Source organism: Hylaeus anthracinus, unplaced genomic scaffold (genome assembly GCF_026225885.1).
Source record: "Hylaeus anthracinus isolate JK02 unplaced genomic scaffold, UHH_iyHylAnth1.0_haploid 11985, whole genome shotgun sequence".
NCBI lineage: Eukaryota > Metazoa > Arthropoda > Insecta > Hymenoptera > Colletidae > Hylaeus > Hylaeus anthracinus.
The window spans coordinates 6280615-6304131 of record NW_026534333.1 but is presented as its reverse complement, the minus strand read 5'-3'; the positions used below and the strand labels follow the sequence as shown (position 1 = coordinate 6304131).

The following is a 23517-nucleotide window of genomic DNA, read 5'->3' as shown; positions in this document are numbered from 1 at the left end:
AAGTTTGCGACAACCGTGTAATAACTCTGGCTCGTTGAGATTACTACATATATAATCGACCACTGGGCTGCGAGGAAAAACTTTGTAATAGGGCACCAATCAGTTGTTCGAGGAAAGAAAACTGTATTCGTACTCTCTGCATCTAGACGAAAGAAATTTGTTTAAATTAAATATCAAGTTTGATGATTTCAAAAATGTTCATTAGAAATGTATACATGTGTAAAGCCTGTTCATGTACATATCCATAATTTATTTGAAAACATCGAATCTGTCATTTAATGTTGGCAAACTACTTCAATAGACATAAGCCGTACGAATACTTATGGGTCTGAATGTATATTCAATTCAACGATAACTCGCTCGTTACACGGAAACGGGACAGTTTTGCAAGCAAGAGTCGGTGTTTTTCCGACGAACAAGGTTACCAATCAGTTGCATGAGACCTTCTACCTATAACAAGCTCTCCACTATTGAGTAGACGCGTATTTCTTGCGCACAAGCAAATGAGACTAAGGACCACGACTCCCCTCCTACTGTCGTTCTATGTTAAAGTACCATCCCTATCATGCGTTGGTGAAATATATCGAACGAGGATCGCGTTCAAAAAAGGGACCATTTACCTAGAGGTGTAACGACCGAATTGTCACTGCATTGGTACTATTACATTCGAGTTATTGATCCATTGCACTCGATGGGCGACTTAGAAGCGACAGTCTTTGTTTATCTTATATTTCATTGAATCTTGAACTGTTCGTAGCGATCACAAATAGCTACCTAAGCTGTAAACTGGTACACTTTGAAGTAGTCCAAAATTCTTTATTTCCACGACTCTTCAATCATGGTAGAAGAAGGGTTTAATCGTTTAATATGCCAGCTTTTTGTAACGGAACTGTCGTCGAGTTCAAAGGATCAATTCGCGAAGTAGGTATATTAGGGATCTCGGGAGGCTTCTTGTAGACGGAATATCTATAAAAATGATTTCAATACTGATCAAGTTTTTCCATCGGACGAATTAACGATTAATAACATTAGCGCGATTAAAATTCATTTTATGAACGAAAAGACGGACTTCGCGTCGTGATCATCTTCTCAGGGACAATCTCTACAGCTTCGCGAAGTAGGTCAGCGAGTAATTATCAAAAGGATATCCTAGCCTGAACACGGAAAAACTGGAGCATCATCGGAATTTTATAACACGAAAAACGATTTAAGATATTAGTTTAAAACTTTGCATCGTCATTTATGGATACCCCATCGAGGAACAGAAATTATTCCTAGAGTTCTTTAATATTCGATAGACACAGCTTGAATCAAAATCACATCATGCTCGGAGGAAGCAAATAAATATTTCATTAAACATCGCACGTCCTCTGATCTGTATATCAAAATTAAATGAGTATCTAAAGCTTTTTTTGGTCCCATCACGTTCGAAAACGTCGAAACATGACGATTGAAATATTAACAGATTCTCGATGAAGGTATTACGTTTGACCACCGATAATTTTCGATATTATTAGCAACAGGCACCGCAGAAATACCGTGAATGATTCCAAAATTGGAGGCTTGTAATATGAAACAGTGAAATATCTCATCCTTAGATAGACGAGCACTGTCGCCAATTAATTAAGTAAACATTTCATTCGCATTCATGAAAACTGGCCAAACTGTCGTTAGCTTGATAATACGCAATTTGGATCCAGTGGATAAGTGGCCATCAGTCGAGTTGACACACTCCCAGCTATTTATATCTATCAGCAAACGTCGATTGATTTCTCTCTAATTACCAGTCTTCCACTCCGCGGCCAGGAACGTAATTACACGCGTGAAACGAAAATCGTTCGACCAGGTTTCGATGGAAATATCCCAGGAAATTTTCGCGACGCATCTATCTATGACGGATCATCTAATTTCCTGTTAAGCCAGCGCCGACAAGTATTCCGTATCTTTGCCCATAACGCACACGTATCTGCGGCCAATTTACATGTTGATGCAAAAAGTTTTACTCGAAAATTGGTTCTCTCGTTGGTCGAGGCTCAGCCTCAACGTTTCGCGGCCAACCTTGAAGCACGCGCAATTTCTGACTCGTTGAGGGCCTTAGACATCTGAATACGTAATTTCGTCGACGGAACCGGACCGTGATAAATGCTCGCGTTTCGTTAATAAATTCCAGCCCCGTTTTCCGTGGTTCGAAACAGTCGTGGCTCATAATGGGGAACGGCTCCTGAGGAATCGTCGAGAATCAATTCCTGTTTGTTGGCCGCGATTTTAGCATTCGCTGCCTGTAACGTCGGCATTAAAATGCTAATCGAGTTTAAAGCTCGGTCCCTCGTCGCTGGCGAAAGAGAACGCTCGCGAGGCAATGACATGGTCAATTTATGAGAGAGATTATAGGTGATATTAATGACTGCATTTGGTGGAATTTGACGCTGAGCGGAGATTAAAATGTTGCGCGTAGGGGCAGGTATTATCAGCGATGGAGGGATGGGGGTGGCATGAAACTTACACTCGAAATGGCCTCGAATTTACTCGGAAAGGATTCTTAGAAAATTCTATGAGCAGTTCATGATTCGGCGATACTACTATCTTTGACACGACGAATGACTTTAACGAGTTTCGACGAGAATCTATTAGTTGAACTTATCGGAAGGTGTCATCTAGCAGATACTGCCTTAGACGTGACATTATTAATAGTTTGACCAGTCTATTCGATCTAACTATACCCTAATCAGCCATGGAGTAATTGATGAGATGATGGACGATGGACAGTTCAAATAATTAACCCTTCGAGGACTCCCGAGATCTCGACGATTCCACGTATTTCTAGCTATTATCACAGTTAATTTGATTTCCTACTGGTAACTAATCAAACTTACATTCGAAGCGGGGACTCGAATAGCGTGAAAAATAATACGAAATTACAACGAAATAGAAGGCAATCGATTTACAAGACTCTTTTATGCGACCAGTATCGATCCGTCGAAGTTGATGGACACGTCAATCATCAACCAGGCATGTAGCGTTTCCGAACGGAACTATGGAAAAGAAATAAAAATCACCGGAGGATATGTGACTCGGCCGGAATCACCATAGCCGCGATATGACCGTGCAAAAGAAGCAAAAAGATTTATCAAAGCCCGTGTCCTGTTCTTGCTGCCGTCATTGCATATGCAATCCGCGGAGCAACTTATTCGATCGGAATATATTCCAAAGTCAGCCAGCTGTGTTGAATTCGTTGTACCGTTGCACGGCTCGTGTATCGTGTGTTCTACCATAATTAGTAGCGCTCAGTTAATCGATTAATGGGCGCATAGTTAGCCATTTAAATCGCAGAATCAATTTGCTCCAACAGTCGAACCGATTATTAATCTACTTGATCGAGTCTAATTAATTTATATTTAACATTTGATGGTCACACCGCGAGTCGCGAAAATGACCGCGCTCGGTCCATTGCTGACGTCATACATTTTTTAGACGTGTCTCTGCGATCCTTGCACTCTGCACTCGGATATAGAACGTAAAAAAATGAGGCGTTCACGTAGATCGTACACGGTGTATATTTACGGATCACAGTTGTTCCAAAGAAATATTACGGACACAAATGTTCCATCAAGTATAGGAAGTCGATGGTGGGAAACATCCCCTTTTACTTATCCCGTGCGTATTGTATATCCCGTAACAGGATTTGTCCGTGCGTAGTATATCATGAAAGTATTATCGGATTTCGATACTTGGATAACTTATGAAGCGTGAAAGCCGTTGTCTGATTATTGTCTCCTCCGAGACAGCGTTTCGATTCAATGGTGAACGGAACTTTTATGGACGATATGTTTATACAGCAGCCAGAGGTGATTGTTGGGGCTGTCGTCGAAACGCTTGGAAAATTGCGGAAACGCGCGAGACGGAATGGAATTCTGAACGAAACTACATCAACGAATAGGTATACCGTTGTCTGATTTATTGTTCCTCTATGAAACGATCCAAACGAACAACTGAGATTTCCGTCTACGAGGTTATCGTTACATTGCTTCTATATTCAATTTTCTCGTTAAAAGTAGGCCGCTCTTCTAGTAGGGCTCGTTTGCGCGAAATTAGGGGAACTTCACTAGGTGGCATGTGAAATTATGTGTGTCACAGAGACCACTACTAAAACACCTTAAGTCGTCAATTTCCAGAACGCTTTCAGTTCCGCAAGTTTGGTATTCTCTCTTGACTGTGCCGAGTTTTGGCACGAATTAACTAAGAATTATGTTCTTATTTATCATAAGTTGTGACTACGAAATTTACTACCGCGTTTACAACATGGTTATAGAGCGCCTGAATAAATTAGAGCAGTCCTGGCTTTCAGAGTTCACCTTTAACTCTAATTAATATTTGGATAGCAGGCCAACTATAGCGTACATTTTCGCTTTACTTTTGCCGTACTCGTTCTGATTTTAAAGCCGATAATTCGGCAATCTATTAAGATGTTTACGTAGATCGCGATACCTGAAGAAGATGCATATTCGGAGAAAGACAAAAAATACTTGTTTCGGTACTCTGTACTATGCTGTGATTTATCATTTCATATTTCTGTAAAATGTGCTATATTTATAGCTTTGGCGACGATACGAAAGAAATATTGAAACGTTCGCGTGCTGTGTCATTTCATGAAATGTGTTCTGTGATATCGAGGGGATTGACTTTTTACTGCGACGTTTCACAAATATAGAGAGAAATGTTTAAAATATGTTGCTTTGATCTGTTGAATGGACGAAATTTTAGAACGCGAAAATATTATAATTTTGTGTGTTTGACGTTGCTGGAATATTTGCCAATCACGAAAATGAATTATTGAAAATTTTGGAGCTTCAACATACCTTTGACAAGGTTTTTTTGCACAGTCACATTGCTTCGATCTGTAATAACATTTAGTAAAACGACAGGTATTACTCGACATTGCCATATTTCATTTGAATAGTATTGTATATTTCAGAGTTCATTGATTCTTTCATTAAACTTCATTGAAATTTATCGGGGAATCTGCTTTAAATTCATAATAAAGTTCTAACTGCGGATGAAACTCAGAAGGGTTGGCATCGATGTAGCTCTATTCTCTTGATCCGACACGCATTTCTGTAACTGAAGGAATATTATTGTGTAGTGTTAAATTTCACTCGACACTGACAATTTTATTAGGGAAAGCCTATAAAGCTCACGTCCAAGTTATTACAAGGGAGGCTGCTTTAAATTCGCAATAAAGTTCTAATTGCTGCCGACAAGCTGGTTAAAGCTCGATACTCGGATCGTTCTAGTCGCTGTCATGGGAGCTGATTAAAGCACGATACCACGGATCGTTCCTATCCAAGGAATACCCCGAGAGAACAGTCTTGTACTTTGGGTCAAAAATTGTGGTCACTTTTCCATTCTTTTATTACAAAAAGAAGCAAATGAATTTAAATGAAAATTGGTGGACCTCTGTTATGCATTTAAAAATAAGATAAAATAACTAACGCAAATGCTTTGACACGTGAGAACTCTTTTAATGCAGATAACGAGATATTCTACTAACGTAACATTTTGTTAGAATAACTTAACTGCTCCTTTGAAGGTAAAAGAGAAAAATATTTTCAAAATGTGGGAGAGTCGAAAAATATTGAGACGAAGTTGTTACTAAAGCCACTGAGAGAGGTAAACTGTGGATTTCTAGGGTGGAATGTAAACCTTCGCACAGCCACTTGTCGTTTGAATCCTAAACAAACACGACCAGTGACAGTTAAAATGTGACTGTTACGGTGTAGCGGTGAAGCAAAAGTTGCGACTGTAAGAACAATTTCTGAAAGCATAAATTACTTCTTTTTGACCAGGTTAAATTACACACCTATGCTGACCCCTTTAAAAAATTATTCAGATAGATCGTTCCTAACAAATCGATACAGAAGATTCGATATCAGGATACGAACATTTATGTGTCATGTATTTATTTTATGTATTTAGCTTTCGATAAAGCCAGCAAACAATGCCAGTAGTCACTATGGTCTCTGACAAAACAAACAAACAACGCCAGTAGTCACTCCCTAAAGATGGCGACTGTGTTTTAATTATTTACTCAAAGATTGTCACTGCGCAGCACCGAAACGATGGCGTTCGTTCGTTGAATAGGCGAAACCATTTGAGCATAACTTGATCCTTTTTGCAAACAAACGATACACGCGATTCATAGCGTCCGTGTACCTTGTTTCAGGGAGCAGCGAGCCGTGGTTGAAGAGCGAAAAGCAAGCCGAGCTAGGAACAGAGGTGCAGCTGCCCTGCGTCCTAAAATTGCCGCAATGCGAAGGACTTCACAGCATCAAATGGTATCGCGGCGCGACGCGTATCTTCATTTTCAGCGAGGATGGCGGAATAACACGCGGCAACGACGACATCTCTGTCAGGTAAAGTATATCTCTTTATCCATGGTTCTACGACGACGGAAACCCCTTATTAACGAGGGTCGCTCGCAAATCAGGGGAGGCTCGTGCCACTTAAGTTTTAGAGACACCGATATAACTCTTAAACCGCCACTGGCGCTCACGGTCCAGAGATTTTCATGATGACAAGATGAATCTGCACGACGAATGGTATTTTCCGTACAATATTTTATTCAAATGAGATTTCTTTTTAATAATTGATATTTATATTGGAGACTCTGGCAATTTCTGTAAGCGTTTATCAGTGGAATCCAGAATTCCATTAGTCATTCTAAGCGATCTACTTGTTCATATGGCACGTGCTTCGATTAATTTCTGGAGGACAAAACATTCCGTTTTTCTTTAACGACCCAATCGTCGACATTGCATGCACAGATTGGCAATTAAGAATTTTTGCAATCGCGTCCTTCAAGTGGTGGAACGGCCTTACCGCACAGCTTCATTGGACGTCGTGTCAATATCAGCGTTAATAGCATGACCATCACAATAAAGCACGGAGGAGAATTAATAATTCTGTTTGCCCGGTTTGTTTGACCAACGGTGTTTTACTCGTTAATGCCCGGCCAAGTTTGCGCTCCGTCCGCGAATATAAAAACACGTAAATTTACTGCGTGAAATTAAATATTCTATTTTCAATTATAAATGTACACACCGACGGATGTTTACCGGGAAAAGTTGGAAAAGTGTCGGGATGTTTCAATTCGCATTACACATGCTCGTGTTAAATTGCGATGAAAATGGTCGATACCATTCGATACGTACTGGCTCTATTTCCGGAGGCGCGCATATCGAGACACTAATAACGGGGAAATCGCATTACTTTAATTCGCGGAAAAATTATGCGGAAAACCGTTCTCCCTCGATCGACGATAGAGAACGTACGTTCGCGAAACAGCCGCGAAAATGAATATTACATTGAAGAGATTAAAACGACAGAATTATTATCGCTGGCTGCGGGCTCCTGAAAGCTTCCGACGACGGAAGGTAATTTTAAGGAAACTGAACAGGTGGTAATCCAGGATTAGATCCGGAAATGTAGGCCAAAAGGGACGGGGCACGAGCTCTATCCCAGTGACCTTAATTTTTCCTGAATACTCGTCCCCGAGCAGAGGGGGGCGATCTACTTGTCAGACTAGTCGTTCCTCCAAGAAATTGCAAACTTTAATATCGCCGTCGGAAACCACGACTCGGTGTTTAATCGTTTCACCAGTGGTGGATCGTGTCGAAATGGCAGCGATCTGGAACAAACTTTCCTCCACTTGCACGCTACCTTCATTTCCTCATTCGGAACTGCCCTAATTAAATAAATATAGCGCCCGACTACTTGCTTTCCCTATAACTTCTCAAATTTCGAAGCTTTAAAGAATCGTATGGTCTCGATTGTTTTTCCATGGCAATCTCGAGGACAGTTGTCTATAGAAATCAGAAATATGTTACTGATTTTGCATTCATTGGTCGAGATTTATCTATACTAATATTATAAAATGTTATAAAGTTTGTTTGTATGAAAGAGGTCATCTCCGGAAATACTGAACCGATTTTTTAAATTTTTTCCACACGGGTGAAACCGCGGGGTGCAGTTAGGCGTCTTTATAAAAATTGTCGTCATCTCTGACGCCAACGTCGCAACTGAAGCAATGTCGTTCTAAGGCTGACAGCGGATCCAACCAACCACACCACCTCGACACGCTGATCTTAATCGAGATTGAAAGCAACTTACAAGAAGCTATCCTCCACCGCCGCAGCCCCTGCTTGTCTATCAACCCGAAAAGCGAGAATCGACGTCGACATTCACGAGAGGAAGAACTTGCTCCGACGTGGTTAACCACTCGCAGGAGTAGGGGTTGGTAACGCGGTGTTGCCTCCGGCAATCCCCATCGAAAGACAGAGATGGCCAAAATTTTCTTCGAATAGTAAATCACAAATAAAACCAACGACCATTCGGTTACTTTCTCTGCGAACAATGGAAATTAGTTTGTTGATACTTCAAACAAATTTAGGATTTTAATCTACGAGTATTCCAAGAATCCGCGAAACAATAAACTCGATTCGTGTTGGAATAAAAAAAACCTAAAGGACCCATCGGAAAATCCTTTTCAGGAAATGTGAAGTACATTCTACTATCACCGCCGACAAGTTATTTCGATACCGGTTCGAAAGCTCACGGCAGTGCTTGGGAATCGATAGCTCTCGATATTCTACGAAGTATGCGATTGTATTGGTCCCATTACTAGGAATCTGTATTCCTGTTGGCCAGACTCCCATGCAACTCCTGGATCGATTCGTTTTAGGAAACGAAGAAACCAGAAAAGTGAGCGAAGTTGGTGGAAACTTTATTATCCTATTGGCCCGGTTTCCTTCACCGCGCATTGACAATTTTTCACGGTTTCTCGCCCCTCCTCGTTGAGTTATACGAGAGCAATAAAAATTCTCGAAGGCTCGCCCGATGTAATTGAAAACGTCAGCGTGGGTTCGGATGAACACTTATCACCCGACACCGTGGAATCGTCTGGAGAGGTAGAAAAAAAATACCGAGAAGGAACAGTGGATCGCTTTATGTTCATTTACATTTCGAAACTTTTATCGCCACAACCGGAAAACTCTTGGCGAACTTTTCTCATTTACCTCCATCCGATTTAATCGGTTGCCTTCTGTCCGCCTTACCTTGTTACGGGAACAGTTTTCGCCACGAGAGCCGGACAATTTTATAAACGCGAGTTCTACGAGACCGACAACGATTTAAGTAGGGTACGATTGGTTAGGTTTTGAGATCAGAGTTCAAAATTTATTCCGATACCGGTACCCATTTGATTCTCCGAGTCGGCTGCTTAGTCTTCACCGGTATTTATTTATTTCAAGCGTTCGTGCATAGAAATAAAAAATGATTTAAAGTATTTTCAAGCACCGAAACAGTATACAAATTCCCAGTCATAATCGCTGTAGGAAAGGAGAAAATATTAAGCGAAATATATTAAATATAAATGCATAAAAAGAGAAATCACAATAAAACATTTGAGGTAGGAAAACACTGTACTCGACGAAGGGAATTTTTCCCCGCAGTTTCGCGAGCTGTGTTGCTGGATTCAAGAGCAAACACATGGAAGAGTTTCCTATCCGTGTATTAACACGCTTCCGTATCCACGCCAATCTCCGTGAAAGCCTTTTTCTCAAAATATAATTTTGCGAAGCTAAGATACTTCCAAAGATACCTTAGCGCTGAAAATTTCCAAACGGCGAAAGAAAGTCTAAAATACACTCAGCGCTAACGAGGAAATTCATTTTTTCACATTTTTCGGATTTTCTGAAACTTTTCGCGTTTACCTTTCTCATCAGAAAAATTCATTTTTTCGTTTTATAGCGAAGAGCGAGATTTTTTCAGTTAAAGTACTAGGGCTGGCGAAAGTCTTGCGAATTCTTTTCAAGTAGAAAAATGCTTTAACTGACAAATTTTCGAGGATAAAATGAATCGGTAAAATTGTACAAGTAACATAGGTATGGTAGATACTTTTGCTTGTTGTCCACTTAATTTTCTTCTCGACTGTACGTCGTGAACTTAATATTTTTACGTATCAATTTTGGTAAATTCCGTTCACCTCAATTTACCGGTATATTCTTATCTCGTTCTGTTCCTCGCCATTTATCTAAAATTAAGCTCATATCTCATCCCTTTCCTCTCCATTTACCTGCTATTCTGCTCCTGTCTGCATCTGTCTCTCGTTTCGCGTCTGTTTCCCTTATTTTCTTACTTTCTTCGTCGACTTTTTGTCTCTTTCATTCGAAGGTACAATAAAAGAAGTGATTACAGCCGAGAAGAAAATTGCCTGGAACGACTAACTTCAAAGGCGTATTTGCCTAACGCTGCACTATTTCTTATGAATTCTGACATGAATCTTTCTCGGAAGGAGTTCAGCCAAGGAGAAAGGAACGAGGGTACGGCGATATAAACGATAGAGTCGACGTTCGTACTTTGAAGGTATTAAACTCCTGTTTGAGCAAAACTGCATCGAACTTTTGTACCGTGACCTTTCACCGTTGACTTTCATTGCACGGAGTTTTTCATAAATCGAAATAAAACTATTTCGTCTCTTTGGTAACACGACTCAAACTTCCACTTCCGCGAAGACATTTCTGTCAACATATAAAACGTAGAAGTTCTAAAGGAAACATCACATTTTCTGGTAATTCAATTCTTTAGAAACGTGTATATGGTCTTAAACGTACAGGAACATCTACGGCGTGCACGTGAACCATTAAAAAGTATAAAGCAAAGGATAACCGAGAGTTTTACTTTCTCGAGTCACTCGTCGGTAGCCCCAATATAACTCCAGCAAATGGTTATGGGTAGAATTAAAAACTGATCGAGAAGAGTTTCTTGGAAAATCAGAATGTTGTATAAAACTTTAGATCGAGGCAACTCAAGCTAAAATCATCATAGAAGAAAGCGTTCTTTCCGAACAGAGTTAAACTAAATCTAGAAAATATTTATCGTTGTTATCCCGTATAAATTAATTGGCAACTAAACGTGTCAGTGATATTACATTTGCAAAGCTACCAGGTGATGGGAAAATGCTCGTTGCCGAACATAGGAAATGGATTTTGTGATCGATTGGCTCGAAGTTGAACCAGTGGAATGCAGAGGAGGAAAACGCGGTTGATGGGAATGTTTCTGTAGAAAATGCTGGAAAAGTGCTCGATGAGTCGTGCTGCCGTAAAAGTAGAGATAACGCACGTTGTTACGTACATGTGTGAAGGTGTGTATCATTGCCAGGAAATTCGAGGTCAATATAAGGAGTAATTTTATCGTAACGAAACATTTAATTAGGCACTGTTCCGCTCGTGTCTTCAGAAACAAGTAATTATCTCCCTGCTTTATAAAGGATAATTACCTGGAAATTCGAGGAGGTTTGGTTGAAAGTTCACTTAGGGGTGATTCAAATTTCTTAATGAGGCGTGCACTTCGTTCCCGGAGATATTCGAACGTTCCATCATCGCATAACAAGCATTCCGCAAACTATTTTTGTTTACTATGTAGTTCGCGAACCAGTTTCCAGTTGGAACTATTCCAAAAGTGTTCATTTATTAAATACTTTGCTCCGATATTTTCATACGCAGAACGGCGGAACGATTCGATGCGTTGCAATAATAAATGTGGTGTAAATATTCTACACTATATTTCCCAATGAAGAATAAATCATGTTATATTTTGAAAATATAAAGTAAGTAATTTAATTACTCTTTATCCAACTTTTAGTTACTTAAAGGTGCACCGAAAATGATATAATAGACTTGTGATGGCAAAATCATCGTATCGCAAGTACCTTGGTTGTTTAGGAGAGACGGTAATTAAAATCTTGAGCGTATTATCGTGCTGTTGTGCAGTTTACGGATAATATGAATTACGACGGTGTAAGAAAGATTAAGGAATCGCTTCAGTTTCATTGTACTTCCCAGCCTATGGTATAATCCCGCTCTATCTCTGTTACGAGTTCATTAAATTGCAAGTTTGGCTTACGCGCCATACCTGTTTAAGACGGATTTAATCTTTTGTGGACGATTTCAGCTGGATAAGGACAATAAGTTCTATCCAGGAAGTGTTCCGGATTCGCGACTATGGTAACCAGAAAAGCTGTTTCAAACGATAGTTTCTCGTCCTGCAACGTCCCTGTTTATTTATTGTCATAAACGTACGAGTGAATAATATCGTTAAACGTCTTCTATCGCGTATACGAAATTAATTTACCGATGCCTATTTCATAGAAATCGGTCGGCTCATTTTCAAAAACTCGTTCAGTGTCAGTAAAATTTAATTTTGAAAAAGCTGTCTCAATCGTAGGTAGAGAAGTTGGCTATTGCAAAATAATTGGTGTCGGTTGACAATATTCAGTCACCTAACGCTGTGCACACAAACTTCTCGACGTGAGGAATGCCGACAATAAATAGATTATATAGAGGAACGCGTGGAAACTGTTTTACATACAGCTGAACATATCTGTACACCCGGTGCGTGTACTATTCCACTGGCAATCAACAGAGATGCATCGTATTAATGAACAAACGCACTAGTTAATAACAATTATCACTGCAATTCGGATATTGCCACGGTCGTGGGATACACGCCGCAGTCACGACGACTAAGCTTTCATGCTAACAAACTGAAACTGCGACACCGACGTAAACGCGATGCATTCAGAGCTACGATTCCGAGGGTGACGATAATGTAGCGAATTAAACAAAAGAACAGAACAAATTGTTCTCTACGAATAGTTTCAAATCGTTACGTTTTGAATGTTTCGATACGAACATTCGTACATGAACTTCTTGCTTTAATATGTCGAATAATACCATGAATAAAAATAGGATTGACAGGAAGCGATGGTAATCGAAATACGCGTTATTTTGTGGAACATTCTATTAACTCCGCTGGTACACGAGTCAACGCACTAGTACAAAGCAAATAAGATTTACGTTACAATCCTATTAATTTTAATGCCATTGTTTCCTTAGCGACATAACTAAAATACTATTGATTTAGCAGCATGACGATCAAATTGATTCGTTTCGTGTTCTTTTCATTATCCCATGTTAATAGGATTGCAAACGTGTCATATTATTAGCAATGAGCTTCATATAATCCATTTGCAAGTAAGACTGTTTATCGCTGTTGTTCAATCCGTCCTGATTGGAACACGTTTGATTGAAAATTGTTGATTTCATCGGAGCACATTATTGTGCAATCGTCGCTTTGATTATCATTTCCAGTCTAAGTTATCTCGGCGTGTATTAATTGTTCTTTTTTTTTTTTCGTTTTTTTGTATATTTCTAGGTCGGATATAGAGTACATGACAAATTCATCGAAAACTTTCTTGAAGATTACGGAAGTCAAGATAGAAGACGAGGGACTCTATAAGTGCGAGGCTACATACTTGGCAGTGAATCGCGAGTGCAACAACGTTCAGCATATCACACTCAACGTCACTGGTGAGCTTTTAATAACGTTTCATTTCATTATTAATAATTAAGGTCGTTCGTAAGCATCTGTGCAAATCTGAGGAAATTACGAGTAACTATACAGATTTTTATCTAAAAGTTTGTAAACGGTAATTCTGTTAATTTTTCAAATATAATCTCCACAAGGCACGCAAACGAATCTCTCTCGAAAGGACTGAACTGTTTCGGAACGATTTTGATGTGCGTCGATTTTCGCGCATCGCGGCTCGTACCAGCGTATAATTTAATTAATCGATTAAACACAGACGATATCCGGCAGTAAGATATGCCAGGAAATAACTCCTATTAGACGTATCGTACTTGTACGACCCGTGTAATCTGGGTAATCCTAGTAATTCGACAAACGAGAAAGCCGCAGTACTAATCCGAAGTGGTAGCAGCTAAACCACTGAACCGGTTATCTTGACACACGCAACATGTCATACTATTAAAGTGCGGTTGAATTTACCTACATGAAAGGGATGCCAATTACTTTGATATTTTAGACAGAAACCGAGATACCACTCGACGTGGTACCATCAGAGCAACGAGCCTAGCCGTGACAAATATCTCTTTGAATAACGATTTGGAATCAAACGTGGAAGACTGCTTGAGTGACGTTGAGCTCGATAAACGTAACCTTACAATTATTTTATAATGAAAGCAAAATGGTACCGTGATACGTACTAGGTGATCGAAGAAGAGCTCTACACCCAGGTCTTTATGCAAACGACGAATACAATGGAAAAGGTAATCGAAACCGTTCAAACAACCCTCGGTTTTTTTTTTTCATTGCTTTCGCTTAATGGAGGATTCATTGCATATGAATATCAAATTTTAATAAGAGTTCATCGCATAATTTGCATTTCAATTAGTCGAGACTTTCATTAGACCTCCCGCCACATTGTTGATTCGCCTTTTCATCGATGAAGACCGAATACCTCGTACTCGAGATATTTCGACGAAAGAATACTCGGCTCGTCGACGTTTAAAACTAATTTCCAAGAAATTCCTGAATTCTTTTAAATTTTTCGATCGCTGTTCCTGACAGATTTATCTCCTTTCTTTCGTACCGGCTAGATTCATCGTTCCATTCGAAAGTAGAACAGATTGGATAGAACAGTGTTTCTCAAAGTTCGTTTCCACGGGGACCCATCGATAAATGAAAACTTTTCACAGACTCGCTAGAGTGGAATTAAAACGCTATTCTTCCAACACATGTTAACATCGATTTGGAAAAACCAGTATTCGTGTACGAAAAATATTCACTAAGGTTGTCCATTACTTCTACCGATTGATTTTTATCGTCACGAAGTTACAGTCGTCTCCGTCGGCGCGTTATTTATTGGAATATCGAACCGCTGTTAATTTATTCTCGACGCTGTTATCGATTCTTCGCCAGGGCAAACAAGAATTATTATTCTCCAAACAAGTTTTTCGCCACGTTTCGTCGACACCTGTCCGCACTTCGGCAGAATCCCCTCAAAAGAAAATAATCGACGACGACCAGCCCACCTGGGAGTTCCTCGTCCGTGAAAAACGTAGACCGCGGAAAGACTGGCCGAAAAATTGAAAAACAACGAGACGCCATTTCCACGTGACGCCTGACAGCGACGAAACCCGTCAAACGTAGATTTCAACGGAGCCTTTCGTTCTTCGCCCTGTTTTTCTACACGTAGCCATCCACTTTATTAAGCCACTAATGAGGAGGTGGAGAGAGAACTAGTCTCGGCGCAAAAAGTTTCTCCCTCTCCAGAAGTTTAACCGTTCCTGGGAAATTTTCATTTTTTCGGGTTGCAATATTAAGGCGGAGAAAAAACAACGAACCCCAACTTTTACAGAAGCTCGCGAAGCTAATTTTCCCGTCAAACGCATTGCTCGTTTGTGATAGCGAGTAAGAGCCGTTGGAAATAAACTACGTCGTATCGGCTCATCGAATGGAATGTAAATGTTGTTTTAGATAAATAGCGATACAGAATCGCGTTGAATTCAATTTTGGTAGAAAATCCCCGCCAACAGTTTCCGTTATCTAATAATTTTGCAAGGTAATTGGTTCAGTTCTGAGCAAGGAAACGAGTACACCATCGGATTGGTACCATAGCTAGTCGCATGGAAAGTCGATTACGTCTCGTGCAATTCGCTGCTCGCCCGTGGAGCCCTTTGAAAACAGTTTCAATAATACCATGGTCGTGGAGAAGGTCGAATCGATGTATCTACCCCCAGTTTGAATTAGAAGGGGCCACGACGAGAGCACGTCCAATCAGAAGTATTCTCGAGCCGATCGAAACCCAATGACCCAGAGAGCAGCCTGAAATCCCATAATTTCCAGCAGGTAGAAGATCTAATTGGATTGGCCGCGAGACAAGTAGCCCTTCCGTACAATTTAAATAGAGGTTGAATGGGTACTCCGCATAGTTCACAACCGTAACAGATTTCACTAGTGAAACCGTAAGTTTCACTGAATTACGAGATTACATTATAATTTCATCTCCGCGATACATGGGGGAATATTCTTTTCGTTCTTCTATGATGGTTCCTCTATTTCAAGTAGACTACTTTAACCATTTGCACTTGACGATTTTTAACACCAATTACTAACGAAAATAATAAAATTCCGAAGCTGTACATCGCACATTTGTATCGTTAGGGCGAAGATAAAACTTATAAAATACGATTTTCATTATTTGAAATAGAAGCCAGGAATAGAATTTGAATTTGGTTAGAAATGTGTTAAACAATGCGGGAGACTGTTCTATTTTAACTCGTGGCCAAGAGTAACTTCTCTTGTAACTTATGAAACAGGGAAACAGTGAAATAACATACCCGTAGGAAATTGTTCGTGTGCTTTTTCTCGAAAGAAATTCCGATTTTAATAACCACGGATCTCGTCATTCACCGAGCCGATTGAAAGAAAATTTGTCTGTTCCCCTAGTGAATCTTGTTCGGTAAATGTTAACGCGCAGATGGGAGCAACGTTGGAGATGAAACGTAACAGCAGGTAAAAGAAACGCCCTGCGTACGCACGAAACGAGTTTCAAGTTTTCAAATTCCATCCCGCATTGAAATCGCGGGTTCCTTTACCCGCTCGTTTCCATGGAAGGAATATGGAAAACTTCCAAACAGGCATTAGGTTGATGTACAAGTTCCACCATACGTTGCCGGCGAGTTACATATACAAAAGTTGAAACTCTTCTGTAATAAAATCGAACCTGACTCTCCATTATACGTACATATATTTTTTAAACATTATACAGCGTCCGATAGGTAGGAATATTTCAGAGCAAAATGGACCGAGTCGGTATCGTACGTATTTGTCCAAAATGTGAAGTCTCGTGATGTGTTAACACGTTCATAAAAGGAAATGTAAGTATAATCATATATTGGAGAATTCAATGCAGTTTGGAATTCATTATTTAAAATACATTTTTCAAACGAATGGAAGTAGATTAAAAAGTAATATTATTCTCGCGAACGGAAATTTAAAAGTTTTAACATTCTTTCTGAAAATTTTCAGTCGCTCGCGGTTCGTTATTCTCGTATACGTGTATAATCTGAAAGTCTGTTCCTTTGAAAGTAAATCATTTAGAAATTTTAACTAAAATCTTGAGAAGGGTCCAAAAGCAGTAGTTGGAGCATTGGGATCTTTCTAGGAGATTACGGAAACGTGGAACCTATTTTTTTATAGAATCGTATCCGCGTAGCAAAATAACGAAAACTGTTCATGCGAAACGTACATCCGATAAGCTCCCTCGTTTTATTTATCAGCAATTTTTGAAATATTCCCGGAAACGCCTACGGGTCTGTAAACTGATATACATCACCCCGCATCCTACTCTTGCTGAATACTATTAAATGTCGTATCAACATTTGCGTTGCATTGTGTTCAACGTTTGATATCGATTGAACTAAAAATGGTTACGCCATTTATGTTACACCAGCTACACTGTACAGCTTCTTATTTTTTTGGTACTAACAAGTAATCATTCGTTGTAGGAATTATTCATTCAGTGTACCAATTATATTCTTTTTAGGATTAATAACACAAACAAGTCGTACGTATTCTCTGTAATTTAGAAGACTAAACGAAGTACGCTAAAGATTAGGTTTAGGTGAAATCCGATTAAGAAAAGAAAGAAGGAAAGTTTCAAGTCCTCTATTCAATGGAACTTTTTCACAGACAAACACGACATTCTTTCGCAAGCATTGCCCGCAGAAACTCCTTTTTTAACCGACTTCGAACAAGAAGACAAACTGTTACTATTCTTTTTTCGAAATTAAAAAAAAAAAACTGAATAAAATTAATTTCATTCCGTCGCTCTTATATTTTCACTGAAAGCACTCGACAGCGCCGGGGTAAAAAAGACCGAGGAAGAAACGGGCTTTTTTTAAGGTTCTAGAGTCGAAGACACCCTTAAACGTTCGCAGCAACGGTAAATCGATCCCCAATGGACGCTGGGTACCCAGGTTGGAAGTTCTACGAACGGCTTCTCGTTTCCTGGGGGGCTGACCTCGGACTCGCAGTAAAAAGTTACAGCCTTCGTCGGGCGTAAATTCGCGAGATGAATTTTCAGGGAAAACAGTTACTTGACATTCAGTAGCTCGCGTTGAATTCAAGGGGGCCAATGACGATGCGAGCCTGGGCTTCCGGAAGCAGCACTTGCAACGCGTTGAAAAGTTTTATTCATAGCCCGAGAAAAGATAGTCCGCTTCAATTCTCTACTTCGTTTTCAAACCGGACTCCCTTTGGTCTCACTGGGCGCGACTCTTTCCCCACAATGAAACTCCTCCGGCGAGGGACTTGAATTAAAAACTGGATTCAAACGTCTCTGCGACGGCGAAACTCTGAGAGATATTAAAATCGAGAGAAACGCGCCTCTCTAGCCAACCAGGGCCCGCGGCACGAGAGGAGACACCGAACATCTTCTTATTATGATTTTCCGCGGGGGACTTCGCGGCACGATTTACGTGTCAGTGGCTTGGCTTATGGTTGTCTTTCGATGAACGAGTTATTCGGGGTAATTCGAAGACACCTGGTTCGTCCGGTTCCGATTTTTTAACGCGCTCCGTGCCAAGCCGTTTTTGCCCGACTTGTCGATTAAGCCATTTGATATTTTCACTGAAGATTGATATATGTATTATCATACAATATTTCATTACATTATCAATCCATAAGTAGTTACCTTGTTTAAAGCAGTACAAAGAGAAATTCCTCTATACAACGTACTCCTTTTCTCATTATTTAATTGAAAACTGTTTCTTAATTGCTATTGTGGCGAACTACGTAGAAAAGAGCGAAAGTTAGACTCTAGTTTTGGTTTCCCGGGGCTGGGCTTTGTGTTTTTAATAGTTTGAAAATGTTTCATTTTTGCGCTGAATACGAATGATTTGCATTGTTTTTTTTTTTTTTTTTACGGATACGCGAACATGTTAGTATTATATTCCGTACACGCAGTTCTTTCTTGTTAGGTTAACAAACCACTGAAATGGTGATCTCGAGAGGAATTAATTTTGCTAATGAAATAAAATTATTCGTTGCTCGCCAATGGAAAATTAATTTATACATTGGTTCGTCGACAAAATGTCCTCCATTTTTCCGCAAAATGGTACATTAAACAAAATTCAATTCGAGTTAATGTACAGAACGTAGCGTGGTTCGTTCGGCCAAAAGAATGCCCTGTCAAATATCTGTTAAAAACGTCGATATTTATTAATTGAACGAATGAAATTAAGAGCGATACAAATTTGTAAATATTTCAAAAGCTTTTAATCTCTCTAGTATTTCGCAAAATACTATGTAAATATGAAATTAGATACGACGAACAATAAAACAATAATACATTTTATTAATGTCTTTGACTATAAAAATTGTAAACAGGTTAATTAATTAATATTTCGTCCTTATAACATAGATGAAATTCCTCATATGTGTACAGATGTACAAATCAAATCAAAGGGTGCCAGTCTTGTAACACGGTCGTTCCTTGTTGAAGCACGTCACCATAATATACATACTTAACATAAACACGGGACAACGAATACGTTTGTATACTTAGTTGAAGAAAAATTTTCAATTCTTCTACGAGAACGTCACCTGGTTAAACGTGGTAACAGTTACCAGAGCACCTTCTGCTCGCAAGTGGTCTCAGATCGCTTCGATTTTCTTCTTTTGCGCGAAAATCGATGAACAACGAACGATGAAACGTAAGGACTGCACCGTAAGCGACCGTGTTTGCTGAATAGCAGTAATAATAGTAGGACGAATCGAAGCCACTTTTTACCCGCCTAATTGACCGACTTCCGATTCAATCCTGCCGTTTCTGTTCCAGTGCAACCTGCATTTGTACGTGTCATCGACGAAACTACGAAGAACACGTTAAGCACCGGCACCACTTTAGGACCAATAAACGAAGGTTCGATGGTTTCCTTGTACTGTGAGAGCGGCGAAGGAAAGCCAGTGCCTTTGGTCGAATGGTTTAAAGGCGACCAACCGCTAGAAGGTAAGATTTAAGAAGTAATTTCGGTACCTTACGGTTTTACATCTATACAGAGTTTTACGATTTTCACTTAGTTCTTATAAAGACTGCTACATAAACAGTTCTGTGCTATTCCTCGTGTTTTTGTTTACTCCCTGCTCTGCTTTCTAAAGACAGTTCATAGTAATTCAACATTTAAACGTCTGTTAAACGTCTGTCTACTATTAGGAGAAAGTGTGGCTAGCGCTGGAAGTAGTTACGCCTCGTATTGGGTCAGACGCTTCAATCAGACAGACGTGTCGCAACGTTTGCGTCTGACCAAGAGTCTGACGCGGTCCACGCGGTCCACGTTCTACTTACCGATATAATCACGTTTTACTCGATCGAAAGCAGACCTTTACCCCTATAGTAAATAACACTTGACAATTTTATATTTTTCTACTCCTAGTATAAGTAAATCATATATAATCCATGCGTAGATTTTTTAATAATAGAGGCACCCTTTCCAAAAGTAATACTTTTATTTATTTCAATACTAAATTTTCTTCTACGGGGAGAGAGATGACCGTAACGACGTCTGCGATCTATAATGACAAAGAAAGCAATCACACTCGTCGGGGAAAAAGTTCTGAGTGACAGACATTTAATGGTCAAGAAGATTGCCCCGAGAATCGATCTGTCTAAAACAACTGTCCCGATGATTCTGCAGAAATTTATCGTAAACATCGTATTACTTATTAAGCACCGGAAATATCTCTCGGACGATCAGTTTTCATCAATGTCCGTCAAATAATTGTTCAATATTAAAAAAACCCTTTTTCTTCTTCAATCGTAGTTGTTTTTTTTTTGTTAGAACGCGATCCTATAATAAATTAAACTCAGGCCACGAGTAAAATGCTGAGTAGTTGCAACAGCTACGCACATTGTCGAGACAGATAATTACACATCTGTTTGTGAAAGCCGCCATGCAACAAACAAACGCAAATCCTGGCCTATTGTGTATTGTGCTCGTAGGGGCACTCCGCCGATTGGCGGCGACATATCGGTTTAAGGCAGACGAGAATCTTCTCTAAGAGATGTCCCTTTCGACCAGATAAGAGATTCCGGGTAACGTTACACCCGTGGAGTACAAACGTCTCTGTGTCTCGTTCCCGCTATTCTTTTTCGCTGAGAGTATAACACGAAGGGCGTACGCGGCTTTAGGTGTCTCGGTGCTCGAAGCTCGGCACAAGCGCGTTCCATACCTCAAACTTGATCTAAAAACACAGCTAAACGTGTCTGCTCTTGTGTGTTCCAGCAACTAGTACGACAACGGTCGCTGACAACGGTGTAGGCACCGGGAGTAGCTTACTGCAGATGCATATCACGCGTGACGAGCTGGGCGCAACTTTCACGTGCAAAGTTAACAGCATAGCACTCGTCGAACCACTCACCGTCGACGTCAAACTGGATGTTCACGGTAAGTTTGGCAGATGCATACATCAGGGTACTCCTGCGATCGAAGATTTTTCGAGAAAATTTTGGGATACCAAATTAAATCTACACGAAATCCGAAAATCTGCAAGTGACACTATCGAGATTGAGAATTGGTCACACAAATCTGACTCGTTGCATGCGTGAATACATAATATGATTAGATTATAAATTCTGATTTCTCCTTCCGAGATTAATATCTCTCCACCCATCGTCAAGGAGAGTTTCAGATTGCGATCAATTTCTGTCCGAGATGATTGTAAGCGACGTATGATCTATAAAGTGCGAACGAAGTCAACAAGTATCAAGCCTTAGTGAATTATGAGCCATCTAGTTACAGTCGTAAATCACGTTGGCCGTGACTTCGCGAAAATCTTCCTCCTCGTAACCGTCCGTTGAAACTAAAATCGTTAAATTTCGCGTGTGCGGGATTCACGTAGGGTCTCCATCCTAGTTTCCGTCGAAGCTGCGATTCGTTCTTGTTCCGTTCGGTCAACATTTTGATTAAACGCAAGAATTCAGTCTGGCGTGGAAGATTTTTCACACAGTGACGTCTCGAAAGTCACGTTCCTTTTTAATGAATTCCCAGCAAACAGACTTTCCTTTAATCTGATTTCCTCTAATTTATTCCTGTCAGTTTTCTTCCGCTTGATTAAATCTTGTCCGATCCGTTCCTTTCAATTTCGCCACCCTTGTTTCAATTTTGCGTCGTTCATCTCTGCCATGTCGTTTTCGTACGTTCGCAGAAATACCGTTATTTCGACGCGATCCTTGAATTATGAGACGCGTTTACCGTCTAACTCGATCCTCTGGGACGCGATAAGCGTTTCGCGACGTGTACTCGTAAAAGCAGCTTCCCGATTAGCGCATAATGCGTGGCACGGTTGAATTGCAACTGGAGGAACGTGGTGAATCGTAAGACGGAGATTGCAGCTGAGAGCGTTAAAAATTATATCTTCGTTCCGACGCATTTTCTTGTTAACTAGAGGCACTTGATGAAGACTTGTTTAGCCGAAAAAAAAAAGAGAAATTATTCAGAGTTGAGAATGTTTAGTCGGGAATCAAACTCGTCGAGAGGCTTCCTAGTTTTAATGGAGGAAATGTCGCGGAAAGCTTAGTTATTTCATATTCGCGCACGTAATAGTTTCTTTGCTTCGTTTCCGGCATAATTCGTTCCCTTACTTGACACTAGAACGTGTTTCGCGTGACGTAACATAGTCGTCGCTGGTGCAGCAGAGTCGTCATTTTACGTCCATATAAATAATTCAAGAGTTGTGGTTCACTTTCACGCGTCTAGCACGATAGTTCTGCGAAACGGGCCGAGTAAAACGAATACTAAACTTTGAATTTATTTCAAATTTATCGCGTTATCTTTCTTTAGTAAGTATTCGAGTTCGCTGCACAAATCGATTAAATTTGATATCAATCTAAACAATTCAGCGAAAATGTTAACGTGCGAAGTCGTCGGATTATAGTCTTAGTAGGAGTACCAAGTCTGATTGGGAACAGTAGCCCTGCTTAATCAAAGTAGTCTGGCATGTTGCAAATTTGAATTAAAGATACAGATCTTCAATTTCAGCAAAAGATAAGATAACGGCGCTGTAATGCGTCGTATCGTATCAAGTATCTGGAATCCGGCATGGCAATGCGGCATTGTAGCCCTTGTATTAAGTAAGGATCACTACATAGTACCACGCGAAACGTCTGATCTATATCACTCCGTAACTGCTGTGTGGAATTATCGAACGGTTGGCATTGTGTGATTTAGGTTGGAATTATCGATAAGTAATACATAATGCCACGCAATGTCACAGGAATATCAATATTAGCTATCGTCATAGTTCATCTCATTATATATGTAGATCCTGAAGTCGGTGCTGCTTTACCTCGTATTTCCTAACAATAACAGTAATAAGCTTCGACGAAAGATCTGCCAGAGATCAAGAGCCGAGAGAAAAAGGGAGACCGGTTCGCCGCATCTGCGATCGCAACTTGAACTTTTAATCCACTTGCCCTTACGATGGAACGAGCTCGGTTTTGTCCTTTTTCTTTTCGTCCTCCAACTGGGTATAAGTTTGCAAAATTTACGCCAGAGAGAGAGAGAGAGAGAGAGAGAGAGAGAGAGAGAGAGAGAGAGA

At 40.1% G+C, this 23517-nt stretch overlaps 1 protein-coding gene across 4 annotated transcripts in view; it reads left to right on the top strand.

Moving 5' to 3' along the window:
• LOC128886815 (hemicentin-1) overlaps nt 1-23517 on the top strand; it is a 221167-nt gene that overhangs the window by 140532 nt on the left and 57118 nt on the right. For all 4 annotated transcript variants that reach the window (XM_054141986.1, XM_054141988.1, XM_054141987.1 and 1 more), the window contains 4 exons: nt 6221-6410; nt 13270-13424; nt 19760-19930; nt 21204-21365. In XM_054141986.1, coding sequence (XP_053997961.1) covers nt 6221-6410; nt 13270-13424; nt 19760-19930; nt 21204-21365 — 678 coding nt within the window. The remainder of the gene's footprint in view (nt 1-6220; nt 6411-13269; nt 13425-19759; nt 19931-21203; nt 21366-23517) is intronic.